Below are 22,639 nucleotides of genomic sequence, written 5' to 3'. Positions count from 1 at the left end.
CTACATTTTCCTTGATCTCAATTTCCCTTTGCCCTGTTTTCACACCTTCACACCTCCTTATCTATCTATCTCCCTCGCCCCTGACCTCAGTCTGAAGAAGGGTCTTGACCCGAAACGTCACCCATTCCTTCTCTCCAGAGATGCTCCTTGTCCCGCTGAGTTACTCCAGCATTTTGTGTCTATCTTTGGTTTAAACCAGCATCTGTGGTTCCTTCATACACGTTACAATGTTCTATGTCTGTGTGGTGATATGACACTATAACTCTCCTTACACTGGGCTGTGCCATCTCCCAGCACTCTGTACTCTCCCTGCCATTTTCCTGGAAGTTTTCATGGCAAAGAATCCCATCCTGTTGGTCAAAGAGTAGATCCAGGAGCTCCATGCTGTCCAGTTGAGGGGTCAGGCATTCTCCCGGCATCTGGTGGAGGAAAATACAGAAAATGTAATCCCATAGTGAAGGTGGAGACCCAAACATCAGCCCAAGATAATATACATAGGTGATCAATAGCAGCCATAATTAGAGGATATAAGTTATATTAACCATCAATACAAATAAGAACAAGGCCTCAAACTGCTTCCAAATGTAATTTATAGATAATAATCTGCTTTGAAAGTTAGAGGATAAATAAACTCTGCTGTCTGTGAAGGGAGCAGGCTGTTGCTCACAGCAAGAGGCCTCTTAAGCGAAATGCTTTGGAAACTGACAAAGAAATTACTTGGGGAACTAGCACTCACAATGCTGTGGTACGAGAATGCTACAGCCAATTGTCCTCAGCCAATTGTCCTCATACCAATGCAAACTACCATGCAAGCTTGTTTTCTGTAAAGACAGGTGCTAACACTACTGAGTATGACATTAGCAATATTGAATGTACAGATAAGGATATAATGAGTTTTTGTACGTTTTTTGTTTTGTATATATTTATTACAGGTAAATTTTATTTCTGAAATGAAAAAAACAAAGGAGTTTTAATATTCAGAGTTGGTACTGTCAGTTAGGATGTATTCCCAATGTAAATGTATAATTTAATTAAACCATTTGTGTATACCCAAAATATTCAGGTGAACCACACATTGAAACCTGTTTACATCCATACCTCCGGTCTTCACATGGGTCATTCAAAGTCACAACGGTAAGTAAAAAAGATTTACAAGGATTTAAGACTCAAATAGCAAAATGACTGCAGCTGGTAGATTTCTCTCTCACTTACAAGTCTCGGAGCTTGTATATTTAACCCTACTTCAAGTGAAGTACCGAAGAACTGCTGAACCCTCAACAGTGCCAGCTTTTGGCTGAGATATTGAAACACATTCCTCTCTGGCAGGTGTACAAGTTCCAGGAGCACTAATCACAAAGAGCAAGGAAATCTCCCTGGTGTCCTAAACAATATTTATCCCTCATTTTATTTCACTAATAAAGGAATGGCCACTTGACATTGTGAAGATTCTCCACAATGTCAAGTTATTGCTTTACAATAGCAAATGTGTTTCAGAGGTAATTTATTGGTTGTAAAGTACTTTAGGATAGTGCTGTTGAGGCTGTTGTAGAAAATAAATGTACAATTCCTGTAAATGGGTGATTCGTGGTCAGCACAGTCTCGGTGGGCCAAAGGGCCTGTCCGCAAGTTATAATACCATAACTTGAAGTATTAGTTATGGGTAGTGGTAGATTTGGAATCTGCATGTGTTGGTTATAATGCGAGTTGTTATAATGCGATTGATGGTTTAGGGAACGTTATTTGCATTATCCAGGCAGCATTGTGAGAGCACTGTTGTGACCGCTCGAAAGCTCATCGGGGCCCGCCCGAAGGCTCATCGGTCGGCGGGACTGGGAACCTGCCAGAAGTCTCGTAGGTCATGGGACCAGTAAACCCACCCAAAAGCTCATCGGACAGTGGGACCAGTAACCCACCCGAAGGCTCAGCGGATGGAAGTGAACTGGACACGTCGGACGCGGGTGGGCTGGTAGGAGGGTGACCCGGGGTAATGCCTCCAGCGCCTTCAAGGTTGGCTGCAGGAGGCGCCCCCGACCGACAAAGATGGCCGGGCGAGGAGAGGGACGTTGGTTTGTAGGAACTGCTCCAGTAGACCAAACTTGTGGTCCGACCAGACTTTGAACTTTGAATAATGGTGCCAAAAATGGTGGTGCCTGCATATGTAATATATGCAAAAAGAGTTTCACTGTGTAGTTGCATATGTGACAAATAAAATAACCATTAATTGACCATTGACTGGAAAAAGTGGTTAAAATCTATAGCTTGAAGACAACAACAGCCTGTTATGCTATAATCTTGAAGTATTAGTTATGGTAGTGGTAGATTTGGAATCTGCATTGGAAGATACAAATTAAACAAGCAATGGCTAACATTTAAAGAATTAATACATAGCCTGCAGCAAATGTAATGAATTGCCAAAATCCAAGAGAAAAAGTGGTCAAACTAGGGGTTATAATGTTGCCATACGCCTGAGGATGGAAAACAAAAATCAGAATTCAACCAAAGAGGATCAAGACATTGATAATGAAACCACAAGTAGAATTCAAGGATAAACCAGTGAGAAACATCTGAACAGATTTTAAAAACTTCCATGCTTCAGTAAAAAATAAAAGATTAGCAAATGTAAAGTCAATCCCTGGCAAACTGAGACAGGAGAAATTATTTGGGAGTCAAGGAAATGGCAAAGAAATGAACAGTTATTTAGTGTCTGTCTTAATAAAAGAGGAAACAAAAACCTCTAGAAGTGGGGTACAAGACCAGGCCTGAGAGAATATGAAAGAACATAGAATGTAGAACATGGAACAGTACAGCACAGGAACAGGCCCCCTGGTCTGATAAATATGCTGCACGTTTTTGAGCTTGTAACTAACAAAGTAGATAAGGGGACCAGAACTCACCATGTATTTAGATTTTCAGAAGACCTTCAATGAAGTGCCACATTACTTGCTATTACTTAAAATTAGAGTCATAAGATCATAAGTTACAGGAGTAGAATTAGGCCATTCAGCCCATCAAGTCTACTCCACCATTCAATCATGGCTGATCTATCTATCACTCCTAACCCCATTCTCCTGCCTTCTTCCCATAACCTCTGACACCTGTACTAATCAAGAATCCATCTATCTCTGCCTTAAATATATCCACTGACTTTGCCTCCACAGCCTCTGTGGTAGAATTCCACAGATTTACCACCCTCTGGCTAAAGAAATTCCTCCACATCTTCCTAAAAGAACGTCCTCTAATTCTGAGGATATGACCTCCACTCTATCCAAGCCTTTCACTATTCTGCATGTTTCAATGAGGTTCCCCCTCATTCTTGCAAACTCCAGCTAATATAGACCCAGGGCCATCAAACGCTCATCAAATGTTAACCTACTCATTCCTGGGTTCATTCTTGTAAACCTCCTCTGGACCCTCTCCAGAGCCAGCACATCCTTCCTCAGATATGGTGCCCAAAATTGCTCACAATTTTCCAATTGCGGCCTGACCAGCGCCTTATAGAGCCTCAGTTTTTGTATAAAATCCCAGTTTTTGTATACAAGCCCTCTCGAAATAAATGATAGTATTGCATTTGCTTACTTTACTACTGATTCAACTTGCAGATGAACTTTTTGGGAATCCTGCACCAGCACTCCCAAGTCCCTTTGCACCTCCGATTTCTGGATTCTCCCCATTTCTAGTGTAAATCTAGTCATAGAGTCAGAGTCTAGAGAAATACAGCATGGGAACCCACTAAGTCCCTGCTGACCATCAATCACCCCTTTACATAAATCCTATATTAAGATAATTTTTATTCTCCTTGCATTCTCACCAATTCCCAATTCTACCACTTACCTGCAGTCCGGGGACAATTTGAAGTGACCTACATGTCTTTGGAATGTGAAAGGAAACTGGTGTTGGGAAAACCCATTCTGTTACTTTTGGGCAGCTTTTAACAAATGGTACAAGCTGCTGGAGGAAGTGGTTGAGGCCAGCGCAATAACAATTTTTGAAAGAGATTTGGACAGGTACTTTGATAGGAAAGGTTCAGAGGTATTTGGGTCAACACATGCAAATGGGACTAGTTTAGATGGGCATCTAGGTTCGCATGGCTCCATGCCTTTGATCTGCACCCTACTACAGACCTTCCTATTTTTTTACTTTGTATCTGTCTCTAATTTAAAACTCACTTGTCTTTTCACTTTTACAGTTCTGATAAATATTTCCTGACCTGTAACATTAACCCTGCTCCTCTCTTCATAAATACTGCCCGACTTGGTGAATGCTTTCAGCATTGTGTGTTTTGTTTCAAGCTTGGCCAAGGATTGCAATTGTTTTCATTCAAGATATCTATTCTAAGTATTTTCATAGATGGTCCCAATAAAATCATTATCTGTGGTAACAGGTTGGACAATGTCACACAAAACACGATTTTTATACAGCATTGCGCATAACATTTTGTGGAATGTATATATTTTTATTTAATGTGAATCCTTTTTCAATATAATTCAGATGATTTTTTTGTCAAGTTCCATTATTATTATAATTATATTTCCCAGAAAGGCATATTTAAATGAGTTAATAGAAAATTATAATATTGGGGTGTGAACGATCAGACTTGAATTAACCACGTTAAAATCAGCCAAACCAATAGATGAAGAAATTTGCATAAATCTGAATATATTTGTGTCCGATTAGGATAGATTTATGTGTGACCAAGCATGCGAACTAAACAATTCCGAGAAGCGTGATAGAAAATGTGTTGCAGTAATTGTTGATGACACAAAATATTTGTAAATTATATACTCAGTTATCATTCCAGTCAAAATTATTTTTGCCAAACATAAATTAGGGAAAGGTTCTTGAATAGAATAGGATGTTAAATAAAAAATGTACAAATGAAAGGCACTAATAAAAAAGCTTTAAAAAATGTAATTGTTTTTCATTTTACGTTTATTTTGTTACAAAATGGAGAAAATGTGTACTGTGCTGATGCAGATGCCTAATAATCATAACAATGTTTCAAGGATTCTGATCTGAAAAGTAGACAGAGAAATGAACAGTTTAAGGCCTTGGGACACAATGATTGATGAAGAGAGAAGCAGTGTAAGTGTTGGTTCTGACAACATGAGGAACTCTTCAAGAGGAGCCACCCATATTAAATCTGAATTAAGAGGCAAGGTGTATTTCTCTTGTATATTTCTCATTGTCTGGACTTAACAAAGCATGTCCCAACCGATTACCTACTTTTGGTGTGTAGTCAATTGTATTTTGTACAGCAAAACCCCATACATAGCCAATAATTACTAAATTATGGTCTGAAGAAGGATCCCGACCCAAAACATTTGTCTACATACTCCCTCCACAAACATTGCCTGACCTGCTAAGTTCCTCCAGCACTTTCTGTTTTCCTCAAGTTGTCAACATCTGCAATTTCTTGTGCCTCCGAGTTATGTTCTGGTTTGAAGATAAACACTGGCTAGGAGAACTCCCTGCTCTATTTTAAAGTAATTTCAAAGTAATTATATGAAAAATCCTCAGAGGCTAGATTGGGTCTTAGCTTACCATCTTGGATTGAAATTCATACACAAAAATTCAGGAAAAGGTATTGAAGAACCAAAAATAAAAACATCTGGGTGTCTTTTTACCAATTTGAAAATTCTCAGCAGAAATCACCCCATTCATCTGAGAAACAGGATTCTTACTCCCTCACAGAACAATCCAGTTTCACTAACTTGGGTTCTCTTAAAACTGTGCCAGTTTAAGTGTCAACAGGCAAAGTGCATTCATGATCCTCAATGCAATCAGTGGTCTGAATCTGTGTGTGTTGGCTGTTTTGCCAAATGAAATCAGGATTACTTTTCCCTTTCAGCTGCTCATTAGAGGGTCACAAACTCTATACTCAAGGAGAAAAGACTTCACCTACGTATCCTTCAATCCATAGGAGCAAGTGGGTTAGGCATGGTACTTGCCTAAAATCTAAACTTCTTCAAAATACAGGTATTCATTGTCTTCCGACAGCCACCACCGCTGTAACCCTGAAAGGTCTCTGAGCCCTCAAACTAAGAATATGCTTCCTATGGGCACTTTCTTCATCAGCCTGTCCGGGTCTTTGTGACCCCTTTAGCATTCTCCCACTTTCCTCCCATCAATGCAAGGTTTGATGAAAGTAAAATTCTAGTGTTTCAAAATACAGTCTGGTTAGTGGAATTTACTATCTGCAGGTGAAAAGCAGGTGTTACTGCCGACAGATTAAGACAATATACAGACAATAGATGCATGGCAGATGCAGTATAATGTAGATAAATGTGAGGTTATCCACTTTTGTGACAAATAACAAGGATGCAGATTATTATCTCAATGGTGTCAGATTAGGTAAAGGGGAAGTGCAACGAGACCTTGGTGTCCTTGTACATCAGTCACTGAAAGTAAGCGTGCAGGTACAGCAGGCAGTGAAGAAATCTAATGGCATGTTGGCCTTCATAACGAGAGGATTTGAGTATAGAAGCAAAGAGGTCCTTCTGCAGTTGTATAGGGCCCTGGTGAGACCGCATCTGGAGTATTGTGTGCAGTTTTGGTCTCCTAATTTGAGGAAGGACGTCGTTGCTATTGAAGCAGTGCAGCGTGGGTTCACAAGGTTAATCCCTGGGATGGAGGGACTGTCATATGAGGAAAGATTGGAAAAACTGGGTTTGTATTCACTGGAGTTTAGAAGGATGAGAGGGGATCTTATAGAGACGTATAAAATTATAAAAGGACTGGACAAGCTAGATGCATGAAAAATGTTCCCAATGTTGGGGGAGTCCACAACCAGGGGCCACAGTCTAAGAATAAAGGGGAGGCCATTTAAAACTGAGGTGAGAAGAAACTTTTTCACCCAGAGAGTTGTGAATTTGTGGAATCCTCTGCCACAGAAGGCAGTGGAGGCCAATTCACTGGATGAATTTAAAAGAGAGTTAGATAGAGCTATAGGGGCTGGTGGAATCAAGGGATATAGGGAGAAGGCAGGCACAGTTTACTGATTGAGGATGATCAGCCATGATCACAATGAATGGCAGTGCTGGCTTGAAGGGCCAAATGGCCTCCTCCTGTACCTGAAAGGGGTGCGAGTCCAGGTGGGGCACAGGGAAGAGAGGAGAGAAAGGGGGTGGGAAGGAAGTGTGGGCAGGGGTTGTTGTTCAGCTAAAATTGGAGAATCCAATGTTCATACCACCAGGCTGTAAGCCATCCAAGCAGAATACAGGTGCTGTTCCTCCAGTCTGTGTGTGGGCTCACTCTGGCAATGGAGGAGGCCCAGGACACAAAAGATATTATGGGAATGGGAAGGAGAGTAATAATTAATAGCAACTGGGAGATCCAGTAGGCCTTGGTGGAATATATTTGGATACCTGAATGGGTTGGCCTTATGCATCTCTTTGCTGCATTTATTTCTGAGAATAAACCTGGATTCTTTTGCTGCTCATATACAGCTATACCACAGCAAGTTAGAGGTTTTTGCACTGGTTCAGAAGAAGCACACTTGCCTCCAAAACAGATGTTGGGAGTTCAACCCTTCCGGTGTCTGGACACAATCACCTAGCTTAATGCAGATACTCCAGTGCTGTACTAAGAACATAAGATAATAGGAGCAGGAGTAGGCTGCTTGGCCCATCAAACCTGCCCCAATATTTCAATATGATCATGGCTGACCTACCTCAGGCCTCAACTCCTCCTCTGCACCAGTTCACAATCCACAATCCCTAGATCTTTCAAAAATAACCCCAGGTTACAAACATTTACATGTTAGATGGAACTACAGATGCTGGTTTAAACCGTAGGCACAAAAAGCTGGAGTAACTCATCGGGACAGACAGCATCTCTGGAGAGAAGGAATGGATGACGTTTTGGGGTTAGAAAGCTGGAAGAGAGGAGAGGCTGAGCAAAGCGTTGCTGGTAATAGGTAGACACAGGCAAGGGGCGTTTTGATAGGTGGATGATTGCTTCTTGGCCCACTGAGTTACTTTGTGTACTTTGTATCCTCCCATGAGTGTTATTAAATACAAATGAGAACTAGCCTTATACAAAAAAAAGCCAGTTTGCATGTAACCTCCACTCTTAAAACCACAGGCTACCAGTTTCATCGTGGGAGGCCACTTGAAAGCATTGTATTACAAACTGACAAGTAACCACTCCTATTATACTAGTGCAACAATACTCTATTAAACAATGTATAAACCAATGATGCTTCAAGCCCATCGAAACCAACCAATGAGCGTGGGATATCCTTATCCCGGCCATTCTAACCAGGCAGGGAAAGAGATAAAAGAAATGATCTTTTTAATTGGCCCTCATCAATACCATTCATTGCATTACCATCAAGCTAAGACTACCGTATTGAGTGATTTTGTGTATTTTCCAATTTATGGAGAAAATCAACCTCCATTCGTAACTTGGGGATAACCTGTACCTACGCTTAAATAAATATAATAATCTAGCCTCCACAACTTTCTGGGATAGAAAATTCCAGAAAATTCCAGCGATTCACCACTGTCTGTGAGAAGCAACCCAATATCTACCTTCTTGTTATACCCCCTTAGGATCTTATGTTTCAGTAAGATCACCATTCATTCACCTAAATTCCAAGGAATACAACCCGTCTCGCCTCTCTTAATAGGACAATCCTCTCATCCCAGGAATTAGCCTGGTGCATCGCTTCTTGGAGTGCTTCCGATGATACCATACCCTTTCTTAGGAAGGGAACAAAGACTGTGCACAGAATTCCAAGTGTGGGAATACCACCTTTCAGATTATTGACTACTTGGCCATCTCATATGTTAAGGGTATAGTCCTGATCCCCCAACCCACCTCATGGCAATTCTTGCACTTTTTTAAAATCTGCACTTTCTCTGAAGTTGCAATGCTATAATGCTGCAACACTATATTCAGCACTGTGGTATTTTTCTCTTTGCACAATCTGTTGTGTTTGTGTAAGGAATTGATTGTACTCATGTACAGTATACTGTAATTTGACTGGGTAGCATGAAACAAAAAATTTCACATTCTCGGTACATATGACAATAATAAACCAATAACAATACTAAAGGGACATAGAACATAGAACCATACATTACACCACAGATACAGACTTCTGCCGATGATGCCTTTGTTGACCATGATGCCAATTTTAACTACTTCCACCTACTTGCACATGGTCTGTATCCTTCCATTCCCAGGCTATTCATGTGCCTGCCTAAGTGCCTGTTGAATGTTGCAATTGTATTTGCTTCTACCACTTTCCCACGCAGCTCATTCCAGGCACCTACCACTCTCTGTGAAAAACACTGACATTTAAACTTTCCCTTGCTCACCTTAAAGCCAGACCCTCTAGTATTTGACATTTCCTCAATAGAGGAAAAAAGACTCTGACTATCTACACTATCTGTACTCGTAATTGTATTTACTTCTCCAAGCTCCAGAGAAAAGAATCCAAGTTTGTCTGACTCTCCTTATGTCTCTAATCCTGGTAAACCGCTTCTGCATCCTGTCCAAAGCTGTCTCATCCTTCGTATAATAAGTTCATAAGTTCACAAGTGATAGGAGCAGAATTAGGCCATTTGGCCCATCAAGTCGACTCCGCCATTCGATGATGGCTGATCTATCTTCCCCTCTAAACGCCATTCTCCTGCCTTCTTCCCATAATCCCTGACACACATACTAAGCAAGCATCTATCTATCTCTGCCTTTAAAATATTCATTGACGTGGCCTCCACAGCGTTCTGTGACAGATTTACCACCCTCTGACTAAAGAAATTCCTCCTCATCTCCTTCCTAAAGGAACGTCCTTTTATTCTGAGCCTATGACCTCTGGTCGTGAAAACATCCTCTCCACGTCCACTCAATCCAGGCCTTTCACTATTCGGCAGGTTTCAATGAGGTCCCCCTTCGTCCTAAAATAGGGAAATCAGTCCAATATTCCAAATAAATTCAATGCTTTCCTATAATGGATGTAAAAAATCCACTTAAAGAATCTGAAAATGGAAGGAGCATTCTCCTTTGTGTTTTGGTCAACATGTATCCCCCGTGACCATATAAGATTACCAGGCTATTATCCTACTTGTGCCTAAAGCACTTGGTTGTTTGTAAATTACCCGCCATGTTTCCCAACAATATATCATATTTCTTTAACATAAACACTTTTCTCATGTTGAGATTGTTAAAAGTCTTAAATTAAACCAAAAAAATTCAAAAGAATACATTTTATGAATAAATACACTTTAAGATGTCAGAGTATATAAAAGGTTTCAATCTACCACCCTGAATTCTGTGCTTTAATCTGTGTGTGAACTTTGTCCTGCTTTTTAGAGTTGGAACAGATCTGGTAAACAAATGATAAAATCAGATCTTTTATTTTCTAAAGGTATTTAAATTCAAATAAACTTACCCTCCCTGTGACCAGTGTCATTTTCGGAAATGTAAGTATGGAGTTCCTTGGTTCTTCTGCTTTTTGGAAGTTTTTCCCCCTCCACTCGCCGATTCACCCTCACTCTTCCTTTGATTTGACCTGTGACTAAGTTGAAGTCCAACCAGGGAAAAATAGGTCCAAGTATTGCAACACCAGCAGCCCTTACAATTGGCTAGAAAGGGACTGTTATCTGACCTGACTGTCATGGGAAGGCAGTGATTGATTGCTGAATATCATGTAGATTGTTGAGAATGCCAGGGAGTCATGCAGTAATTGCCAATTGCCCAATAAATAGGGGAGGAGTAAAGGGGCTCACAAAGCTGTGCTTTTACATAAATCAAAGTACCATATAGTAATCTGAGATGAACTTTAGACCATGATCTCAACTCACTGAAGAAAGTGCATGTTTCAATAATTGCTTGATTAATTGATCACTACAGCAGCACAAAAACATGCTTTATTAGATAATTGTAGGTATGAGGACTCCCAAATTCTTTAGCACTGGAAATATCTTGTTAAACTAGAGAAGTGTAACAGACTAATGGGTATCTTGCACATGGCCATATCAATATAAAAATTGATTATGGATAAAGTCTGAGGCATACTTTTTGTGTCGTTTTTAGTTTTAGAGATACTGCATGGAAATAGTTGCAGAATCCATGTCAGCATCGACTACTCATTCACACTAGTTCTATGTATCCCACTTTCTCATCCAGTTATTACACAATAGGGCCAATTAACAACAAACCAGTACGTCTTTGTGATTATGGGAGGAAACCAGAGCACTTGGAGGAAACCCGCGCGGTCACAGGGAGAACATGTAAACTCCACACAGACAGAACCCGAAGTCAGGATCGAGCCCAGGTCTCAGGTGCTGCGAAGTAGCAGCTCTACCAGCTGCTTTTATTGTGTGCAGTAAAACCAGCTTTTCGCAGATAAACACGTACAAAGTCCTTTCCAACGGATTGGGGAACACAGCTGGGTGTCAGATAATAATGTCAAGGCATGAGGGCTGAGACCATGGAGGAGGTAGGTCCTCTGAATGGGCTGTCAATTGGAAGAGAAGTGGATTTGGATTTCAGTGGTTGAGGGATTTGGTGATAAACTGATGAAGATGAAGAACAATCAGGTTCGATACTAGCTAACCCAAGCTGTCTTTACTGCCTCAGAATTTTTTCAATAATTTGTATACCACTGATATCCAACTGATCGGTCTGTACTTTCTTGCTGTTTAATAGATGTTGCAACATTGGCAATCTTCAAGTACTCATTCACAGCAGTAAAGTCACTGGGAATGTCATAATTTAGACCATTTGAGGATGGTGATGAGTCATCTGCCTGAACTGTTACAGTGTATGAGATAGTAACCCCCCCCACCCCACAACACTGCTGAAGGCTTGAGAGCTTCAGTAAGCCATCCACATGAAAATGAAAGAAGAGCAATGCATCTCCAAGGGAAACTTGAGATGATGTTATTCCAATATGCCTGCTTCTTCCATCTTTTGAGATGAAAGAGGTTGCAGGTTTGGGAAATATTTTTAAAGAATCTTACTAAGTTCTTGCAGTGCAAATTGTGAATGATACACACCACAGCCATGTTGCAACACTGAGGGACAAATGCTCAAGTGATGGATGAAATGCAAAACAAGTGGGTTATTTTATCTTGACTGAGGTTGAGTCTCTTGTGTGCCGTTAGTAAGCTTATGCAGACAAATACAAAATTAACAGTGGTGCAGCGGTAGAGCTGCCTTACAGCGAATGCAGTGCCGGAGACCCGGGTTCGATCCTGACTACGGGTGTTGTCTGTATGGAGTTTGTACATTCTCCCAGTGACCTACGTGGGTTTTCTCCGAGATCTTCCGTTTCCTCCCAAAGTCCTACTCCAAACAGTAGGTAAATTGGCCAAAATGATCACAGATCATTCCTTTTGTTCTTTTCTCCTCTCCCAATATACCCTCATCCACTTAGACTATTTAAAACCTGCTACACCTCCACTTTTTTCAAATTCTAATACAAATCATCGATCTAAAAGATTAATTCTGTTTCTTGTGTCACAATGCTGCCTGACCTTCTGAGCACTTTCAACCTTTTAATCCAAAAGGATTAAACTCTTCATTAAATTCTTGAAGTGCCTTGTTGGTGATAGAAAGGCTTGAGGAAGTCAGGAGGTGAATCAATAAGACACTGAACAATGTATCTATGTGAAAAATAAGGGGAAGATATAAAATGAAGCTAGTAGTGCACAAGTATTGTCAATGTCAGAGGGATTTTGAATAGGTATTTGTCATCAGAAGTATCTTTAGTAAAGTTTGTACCAAACTAAGGAATAGAAAAATGGAGTCAAAGGATCCTTCTCAATAGTTAACGTTATAGAGTCATACAGTATGGAAATAAGCTCTTTCGCCCAACTTGCCCAAATCGACCAACTTGCCTCAACTACCTCCTCTGGCATCTCGTTCCATACACCCACCACCTTTATTGTAAAAGGTTACTCCTCAGATTCTTATAAAGTCTTTCCCCCTTCACCTTAAAAAATTCTTACAAGTTGGATCAAAGTCTGGGTCATTCGTTTTAGTTTAAGAGGAAATGTGCATTTAAATCAATCCTTGGAAATTGAAAGCCATCCTCTCTGACCAGCTCTTTCAACATTGCCCTCTTATCTTCAAAAAATTATTTACTCTTTGTTTAAAAGATGTAATGATCTGTGTCTCAATCTTTGTGCAAACTGTTCTATGTTCAATTGACTCCCTGCACGAAGACCCTCTACCAACCACCCTTGGTTTTAAATGAATGATCCCCTAAACTGATTTTCCCAATCAGAGGAATTACCCTGATTCTATCAGAATTGATAGTTTCTTAAAAATACAATGAAATCTCATCTTAGCTTTCCACAATCTTGAGGAAATACGCTTTCTCTATTAATTCAAAATCTGCTTACTTCAATTGATAGTTCCTTTATTAGATTTTTTCTTTTGCTATGTTACTTAATTTACTTTGTTTAGAATGGTAGATAATTAAATTTCATTGCTGCAACAGCAAGATTTTGAAGTACAAAATAAATTGTATCTTTCAATTAATTTTGCTACGCCGATCCTCACAATTACTCTTTATTTCATCCTTGGTGATTTCAAATACCCTAAAACTTTTTTTTAATATTGCCGTCACTGCATAATGAAGAAAAAGATAGCAACCAATTTGGAAGGAAGGAATTCAGAAGGAATCCAACTGTTCTTCTTCAGATTGTTGCATGGGATTTCAGGCATTTACTTGAACGAGTAAGAGCTTTAGCACCCTACCCACAAGGCTGCCTGTTGTAATATATGACACTCTCAAACCCTGCGAGATTAAATTATCAGTCAAGATCATGTGCCTACTCACAATGAATCTACAAACATCTGACTCACTAGGAAGTCTGCCATTGTTAAAGGAGGGGTTGCTTATTCTCTACATTTCATAATCATAACTTAAATTAAATCTCAACTCTCAATGTATCATCTTCTGTGTCACCTGCTGTTGCAATCCTACGCACCACAATGAATTACGAACACAAGATCACCAGGCAGGTGCCATTAATTAGAGGAACTACGCATCTCACCTAACTACTAAGTTTAGAAATTGCTTCACATTATTTTCTTTCAATGTGGGTCACCCCATTATTGTTTGCAATTGGTTCATTGAAAGAGCAACAACAATTTTGAGAATCACAGAACAGAATTGTCAGTTTCCCTCCACAATGCTGTGCTGGAACTGACATTGTTGGTTTCTGTGTGATTTTCCCTATTGATTGCTTGTACATTCTTGTTGATCTCATCAGGTACAATCTTAAAGGAACAAAGCGCAACACAAGTACAATTCCCCTATCCACTGGGTTGCGTTGTTGCTGAATGAATGGATAAAAGTGGAGGAGTTTGGGAGAGAGATCTGTACAAGTTGGTGAAGAATGATGGCCACAGGGGGCAAGAGGCATTGACTTTAGTTTAGTTTAGTTTAGTTTAGTTTAGTTTAGTTTAGTTTAGTTTAGTTTAGTTTAGTTTAATTTAGTTTAGTTTAGTTTAGTTTAGTTTAGCTTAGTTTAGTTTAGGTTAGTTTATTGTCAAGTGTACCGAGGTACAGTGTAAAGTTTTTGTTGCGTTACTTCTTTCAGGACTGGAGTGCAGTCTGTACTTGGGAAAACATGCAATGCAGATAAATGCCTGAACCAACTTTGTTCGGTACTGTGGCTGAAGAAAACTAGGTGAAATCTCCTCTCCTCAAGCATGGAATTTGCATGGCTTGGATTTATGACATAGACTTTAATGCAAAATTAATCGACTCCAGATTAACCTGATATTAAACCACAAAGCACATTTTATGTTGTTATGTGAATTAGCCCCAGTTCTGGTGTAAGCAATGGCTTCTGACAAATCACAAAACAGCTTTACTAATATTACGCACCAACCATATAAAAAGCAACTAATTACACTAATCCTTCACCAAATTCATTTTTAAAATTCTCTCAGCTCTTCACTTGCCTGTTGAATACCAAGGAGATTTATTGCCTTCCAGCCAAAATATTAAGTAGTTAACCTGACATTTTAATGAATTATGCAGCTGGACCATTAAATCTATTTTGCATTTCCACATAACGAATGATCGCTCTCTTGTCCATGTTGAAATAATTTACCACATTTTTCCCTATTTTCTGAATCTATTTTGATTTAATACTTTCAACCTCAATATTTACAATGCCATCAAACTTTCAAGTCTTTGACAGATTTGAATATATGGCTCTCTATCCACTGGTGAAACCCAATATAACCCCCAGAGGGCCACCTCTATAATATACTACCAATGTGAGTATCTGCCCATTAACCCCATTCTCTACCTTCAGTTGTTCACACAATTTCCCAAGTCAGATCAATATTGCAAGCTGATCCCATGAGATCTGATGTGAGTACCTACATTGAATGACTTCTATAAACCCATGGACATATCCATTTAGTCACTTCATCTTTACAAATATCTGCTGCCTTTCTGATTAAAATATTCGAGATGTTCAAAAATCCTATCCTTAATTGTAACTCCTAGTAATTCCCCAAGAACAAATTGCGGGATAACTGAGCTATACTTGCTTCATTCACTCAATAAGAAGAGATCACCACCAGGCACATGACAAGAAATCATTCAAGCTCGTCCATTCTCTCGCTTGGAACAGACATTGCATCAAACACTGTCTGCTGCTAAAGCTGATTCATGTTTGGAGAGCCTTGCACATCCAATAGCTGTATAGTATAGTTACCAGTTGAAAATAGAAATTCCTTTCAAAATGGATCAGTTACGCTACAAGTATAAGAGTATAAGTATAAGGGCAACTGTTGAGCAAAATGGACAGACAATGTTTTGGTTTAGGACTCTTCATCAGCCTGACCTTCAGTATGAAGAAGGATTCCGCCCCAAAACATTGTCCATATCCCTTCAAAAAGTACATATACCTGGCGTATGTCCTTCTTGAGTCCTATAGGGAGCTGTACTCAGAGCAGTTCAAGTTCTGCTACAGACTTCAGAATCCCGTAGGCAAGAAAATAAATTAACATTGTCACATCAGTAATGCTTGGATTGAATTGTGCATACAATGATCCTTCATTTATTGTTCGCATCAAGTTAAAATGAGAGTACGTCACATTTACATTCATCACCAAGTATCTGGGAAGCATGTATTTCCCCAACAGCCAGGCTGATGCAAAATGGTGTTGTAAACTGACCTCCAGCACCATTTATGGTCTGTGAGATTTACAGAAGGCCACCTGGTTTCTCCCCCTTTTCCTGCAAGAGGGAGTGTAATGGTATATTATTCAATCAATCAGTCACGTGATGTCGACTCGTAACAGGATACAGTTTTTCAAAGAAAATGGAAGAAAGAATAGCAAATATCTGGCATAATTATTATTAGAATTATTAAAGACAATACAACCAAAGAAACAAAATTCAAAATTTAAGAAAAATCATTCACCCCATCCAACTTCCACACAACCTGCAGTTTTCATTCAATATTTATATTTCAAGCTAAATGGAAACATTGCAACACTGTTTGCAGATGACACAAAGCTGGATGGCAGTGTGAAGTGTGAGGAGGATGCTATGTGGATGCAGAGTGACTTGGACAGTTGTGTGAGTGGGCAGATGCATGGCAGATGCAGTTTAATGTGGATAAATGTGAGGTTATCCAGTTTGGTGGTAAGAACAGGAAGGCAGATTATTATCTGAATGGTGTCAAGTTAGGAAATGGGGAAGTATAACGAGATCTGGATGTCCTAGTTCATCAGTCATTGAAAGTAAGCGTGCAGGTACAGCAGGCAGTGAAGAAAGCTAATGGAATGTTGGCCTTCATAACAAGAGGAGTTGAGTATAGGAGCAAAGAGGTCCTTCTGCAGTTGTACAGGGCCCTAGTGAGACCACACCTGGAGTATTGTGTGCAGTTTTGGTCTCCAAATTTGAGGAAGGACATTCTTGCTATTGAGGGCGTGCAGCGTAGGTTCACGAGGTTAATTCATGGAACGGCGGGACTATCATATGTTGAAAGACTGGAGCGACTGGGCTTGTATACTCTGGAATTTAGAAGGATGAGAGGGGATCTTATTGAAACATATAAGATTATTAAGGAATTGGACACACAAGAGGCAGGAAACATGTTCCCGATTTTGGGGTGTCCCGAACCAGCGGCCACAGTTTGAGAATAAGGGGTAGGCTATTTAGAACAGAGACGAGGAAAAATCTTTTCACTCAGAGTGTCGTGAAGCTGTGGAACTCTCTGCCTCAGAAAGCAGTGGAGGCCAATTCCCTGGATGCTTTCAAGATAGAGTTAGATAGAGCTCTTAATGATAGCGGAGTCAAGGGATATGGGGAGAAGGCAGGAATGGGGTACTGATTGTGGATGAAAAGTCATGATCACGGTGAATGGCTGTGCTGGCTCGAAGGGCTGAATGGCCTACTCTTGCACCTATTGTTTATTGCCTATTGTTTATCAGATTCCTTTTGGTGCAGACAAGGAGTTCACTCATTTACAAGTCAGAATATGCATCTCCCTCAACAATAAAAGTAAAAGATTCCTGAAAAAAAGCAATATGCATGTGCAAAAAAGGATGCATACACTGTTCATAGAGTCAAAGAGTTGTGCAGCATAGAAATAGGCCTTTCTGCCCATAATATCCCCATGCTGTCTTTTGTACCTATTAAACACTGATCCCATTTACGCACATGAAGATCGACAATGTTCTACACCTTGGGGATTCAAGCACTCATCAAGACCTTTCCTTATTGCAACGAGAGAATCTACCTCCACCACCTCTTCAGACATCCCATCCCAGACTCAGATCCTCCCTAACTCTTCTACCTCCCACCTTAAACCCGTGATCCTTTGTTTTAGATGTACCCAGCATGGGAAAAAGATTTTTTACTATCCACCCTCTCCATCTCCCTCAAATTTATATACCTTTATCAGGCCTCCATGGCCTCCTTTGCTCCAAGGAAAACAAATTAAGCCCGTCGGATCTCTCCTTATGGAGACACAAAAGACTGAAGATGCTGGAATTTTGAGCAAATAACGAAATGCTGGAGGAACTCAGATGGCATCTGTGGAAGGGATGTACAGGCAACGTTTCAGGTCAGCACACTTTCTTCAAACGGATTAGTATGGAGGAAAAAGCTGGAAAAGAGAGATAGGGGTGCGACAAATCCTGGCAAGTGATAGGTGGAACTGGTGAGGGATGGAGTAAGTGACAAATGCTAGAAGTGAAAAGGAGACCAAAGGACGCCAAATAAGAAGAGGAGGAGTGATTCACTCAAACTCTTAAATGAAACATTAAACAGAGATCCTGTCTTCTCAGAAAAATATAAAAGACCTCGTGGAACTGATCAAAGCAAAGAAGAAGAATTCTCCCTGGTGAGGAAACCCACGTGGTCACAGGAAGAATGTGCAAACTCCACACAGACAGCGCTGCTGGCTGCGCCACCAATTATAAGGCAGTGGATAGAATCACTAAAATTGATTGTAAAACGTCATGAATAATCATAAAACCATGTAAATGATTTTACCTTAAATGGCCATGAACTAGTGCTTGTCACTAAATTATATAAAACCCAAGTCTTTATGTTGATCCATTCCCCAACAGCAAGCACCATGTTGGCGATACTATTTGAGGGTTCTTGTTTGACAGAAACAGGTAATACTTCCCTGAAAATTGTGGATACAAAGTGTTCCAATTCTCACCATCAGCAAGGACCATAATCTATCTAAAGGGCCTTAAGAAGCATGAGTGCTGGGAAAGCTGCGTCATCAGTTATTATCGTATGTCAAATGGTAGGCACTGTCTACCATTATAAGGAAGTTCAGAACTGAGAATAACACAAACTCCCTGCAGTGTCCTCTACTGCCCCATCCCACGGACTGGGTAATTTGAGAGACACAGCAGTGAGAGTTGGAAGTTTTGGAACAAAAAAGGTCCAATGTCCAAAAAACAGCTCAATAAAGTCAACAGAGGTTGTAAACCAGTCGTTTATGATTAACCAATCGTAAGCATGATGTAATTTCTAAAACTGTCCAAAGAATGCCAAACCTGATATTAAAATTTTTAAATGTTATTTTTGTTTTCATATCATATCATATCATATATATACAGCCGGAAACAGGCCTTTTCGGCCCTCCAAGTCCGTGCCGCCCAGTGATCCCCGTACATTAACACTATCCTACACCCACTAGGGACAATTTTTTACATTTTACCCAGCCAATTAACCTACATACCTGTACGTCTTTGGAGTTAATTTTGCCAGAAAGAAAACTTTTGGTTTAACTTAAAACAAATTTCTCAGGGTGAGTAAAGCCATTCAATTTTGATCTGACAAAAGATTTTCAACCTGAATTATTAACCCGATTTCTCTTTCTGCAGACACTGCCTGAACTACAATATATCTCCTGTTTTTATTTTCTATATGTTACACTTGTCCCCTTATCTAAATCATTGATATTGACAATGAACAACTTGGGACCCAGCAGAGATCCCTGCAACTCTTAATCAGATATAGCCACCCAACCCAAAAATGACCTTTACAGCCAATTAAGTATTTTATGAAGCATGAATACAAAGAGCTCCTGGGGTTGAATTGGTGGAGAAAAGATTAATGAACAGAAAATCGAGAATAGGATTTAATAGAGCACTTTCAGTTTATTTGCCACAGCAAGCAATATTTGGAAGAGTAAAACACAATACTTTCCTCTCATAATTTGATATATGAATGTTAATGTACAGAACAACTTTGGGCACTAGTTCATTAATTTAAGAAAATAAATATCCAGAGAGTAGCAAACAATTGGGCAAGCAAGTGGTATCTTGACCTTTACTGCAATGAGCCAGGAGTACCAAAATGTGGAAGTCTCACAGAAATGGTGAAGGGAATTGGTAAAACTGCATTGGAACACCATGTAAAATAGTCTCCATATGTAAACGAAGATATGGCTGCCTTGGAGTCAGTACACTGCAAGTTTACTCAATTGATTCCTAGAATGAAGGGTTCATACCATGATGGTGTTTAAGTATAAGAAAATAACTGCAGATGCTGGTACAAATCGATTTATTCACAAAATGCTGGAGTAACTCAGCAGGTCAGGCAGCATCTCGGGTGACGTTTCGGGTCGAGACCCTTCTTCAGACTGATGTCAGGGGGGCGGGACAAAGGAAGGATATAGGTGGAGACAGGAAGATAGAGGGAGATCTGGGAAGGAGGAGGGGAAGGGAGGGACAGGGGAGCTATCTGAAGTTGGAGAAGTCGACGTTCATACCACCGGGCTGCAAACTGCCCAGGCGAAATATGAGGTGCTGCTCCTCCAATTTCCGGCGGGCCTCACTATGGCACTGGAGGAGGCCCATGACAGAGAGGTCAGACTGGGAATGGGAGGGGGAGTTAAACTGCTGGGCCACCGGGAGATCAGTTTTGTTAATGCGGACCGAGCGCAGGTGTTCAGCGAAGCAATCGCCGAGCCTGCGCTTGGTTTCGCCGATATAAATAAGTTGACATCTAGAGCAGCGGATGCAATAGATGAGGTTGGAGGAGGTGCAGGTGAACCTCTGTCTCACCTGGAAAGACTGTTTGGGTCCTTTGATGGAGTTGAGGTAAAGGGACAGGTGTTGCATCTTGTGCGGTTGCAGGGGAAAGTGCCCGGGGTTGGGGTGGTTTGGGTAGGAAGGGACGAGTGGACCAGGGAATTACGGAGGGAACGGTCTCTGCGGAACGCAGAGAGGGGAGGGGATGGGAAGATATGACCAGTGGTGGGGTCCCGTTGTAGGTGACGGAAATGTTGGTGGATGATATGTTGGATCCGCTGGCTGGTGGGGTGGAAGGTGAGGACGAGGGGGATCCTGTCCTTGTTGCGAGTGGGGGGAGGGGGAGCAAGAGCGGAGCTGCGGGATGTGGAAGAGACCCTAGTGAGAGCCTCATCTATAATGGAGGAGGGGAAGCCCCGTTTTCTGAAGAACGAGGACATCTCGGAAGCCCTAGTGTGAAACACCTCATCCTGGGCGCAGAAGTGTAGTCCAGATAGCTGTGCGAGTCGGTGGGTTTGTAGTAAATCTTAATGTAACTTAGAAGAATGGGCTATGATCTTACTGAGTAATGAATCTGAGAGGGATAGACAGGGTAGATGCTCTAACATTACTTTCTTTAACTCAAGAGTCTTTGGAATTTTCTACCTCAGTGGGCTGTCAATATTTAATCATGAAGTACATGTAGTACTGTTATAATGCGATCATTGTGATAGTTGCAATCCTAAGTAATCTTGTGTAATAGAAAATTGCATTATAAAAACAATTATAGTGCCCTCCATAATGTTTGGGACAAAGACCCATCATTTATTTATTTGCCTCTGTAATCCACAATTTGAGATCTGTAATAGAAACAAAAATCACACGTGGTTAAAGTGCACATTGTCAGAATTTATTAAAGGGTATTTTTATACATTTTGGTTTCACCATGTAGAAATAACAGCTGTATTTATACATAGTCCCCCATTTCAGGGCATCATAATGTTTGGGACACATGGCTTCATAGGCATTTGTAATTGCTCAGGTGTGTTTAATTGCCTCCTTAATGCAGGTATAAGAGAGCTCTCAGCACCTAGTCTTTCCTCCAGTCTTTCCATCACCTTTGGAAACTTTTATTGCTTTTTATCAACATGAGGACTAAAGTTGTGCCAATGAAAGTCAAAGAAGCCACTATGAGACCGAGAAACAAGAATAAAACTGTTAGAGACATCAGCCAAACCTTAGGCTTACCAAAATCAACTGTTTGGAACATCATTAAGAAGAAAGAGAGCACTGGTGAGCTTACTAATCGCAAAGGGACTGGCAGGCCAAGGAAGACCTCCACAGCTGATGACCGAAGAATTCTCTCTAAAATAAAGAATTCTCTCTAAAGAAAAATCCCCAAACACCTGTCTGACAGATCAGAAACACTCTGCAGGAATCAGGTGTGGATTTGTCAATGACCACTGTCCACAGAAGACTTCATGAACAGAAATACAGAGGCTACACTGCAAGATGCAAACCACTGGTTAGCTGCAAAAATAGGATGGCCAGGTTACAGTTTACCAAGAAGTATTTAAAAGAGCAACCACAGTTCTAGAAAAAGGACTTGTGGACAGATGAGACGAAGATTAACGTATATCAGAGTGATGACAAGAGCAAAGTATGGAGGAGAGAAGAAACTGCCGAAGATCCAAAGCATACCACCTCATCTGTGAAACACGGTGGTGGGGGGTGTTATGGCCTGGGCATGTATGGCTGCTGAAGGTACTGGCTCACTTATCTTCATTGACGATACAACTGCTGATGGTAGTAGCATAATGAATTCTGAAGGGTATAGACACATCCTATCTGCTCAAGTTCAAACAAATGCCTCAAAACTCATTGGCCAGCGGTTCAATCTACAGCAAGACAATGATCCCAAACATACTGCTGAAGCACCAAAGGAGTTTTTCAAAGCTAAAAAATGGTAAATTCTTGAGTGGCCAGGTCAATCATCCGACCTAAACCCAATTGAACATGCCTTTTATATGCTGAAGAGAAAACTGCAGGGGACTAGCCCCCAAAACAAGCATAAGCTCAAGATGACTGCAATATAGGCCTGGCAGAGCATCACCAGAGAAGACACCCAGCAACTGGTGATGTCCATGAATCGCAGACCAAGCAGTCATTG

At 40.6% G+C, this 22,639-nt stretch overlaps 1 protein-coding gene across 2 annotated transcripts in view; it reads right to left on the bottom strand.

The window, feature by feature from the left end:
* The window catches only part of LOC144607061 (cyclic AMP-responsive element-binding protein 3-like protein 3), a 36,888-nt gene extending 26,376 nt beyond the window's left edge, over nt 1-10,512 (bottom strand). For both annotated transcript variants that reach the window (XM_078423634.1, XM_078423635.1), the window contains exons 1-2: nt 10,397-10,512; nt 273-419 (exon numbers count right to left, since the gene is read on the bottom strand). In XM_078423634.1, coding sequence (XP_078279760.1) covers nt 273-419; nt 10,397-10,417 — 168 coding nt within the window. In that variant the 5' untranslated portion in view covers nt 10,418-10,512. The remainder of the gene's footprint in view (nt 1-272; nt 420-10,396) is intronic.
* Between the last annotated feature and the right edge of the window lie 12,127 nt (nt 10,513-22,639).

This window comes from Rhinoraja longicauda, chromosome 28 (assembly GCF_053455715.1).
Source record: "Rhinoraja longicauda isolate Sanriku21f chromosome 28, sRhiLon1.1, whole genome shotgun sequence".
In the NCBI taxonomy this organism is placed as follows: Eukaryota; Metazoa; Chordata; class Chondrichthyes; order Rajiformes; family Arhynchobatidae; genus Rhinoraja; species Rhinoraja longicauda.
Note: the sequence above shows the minus strand (reverse complement) of the source record. Positions and strands in the feature narration are given on the sequence as shown.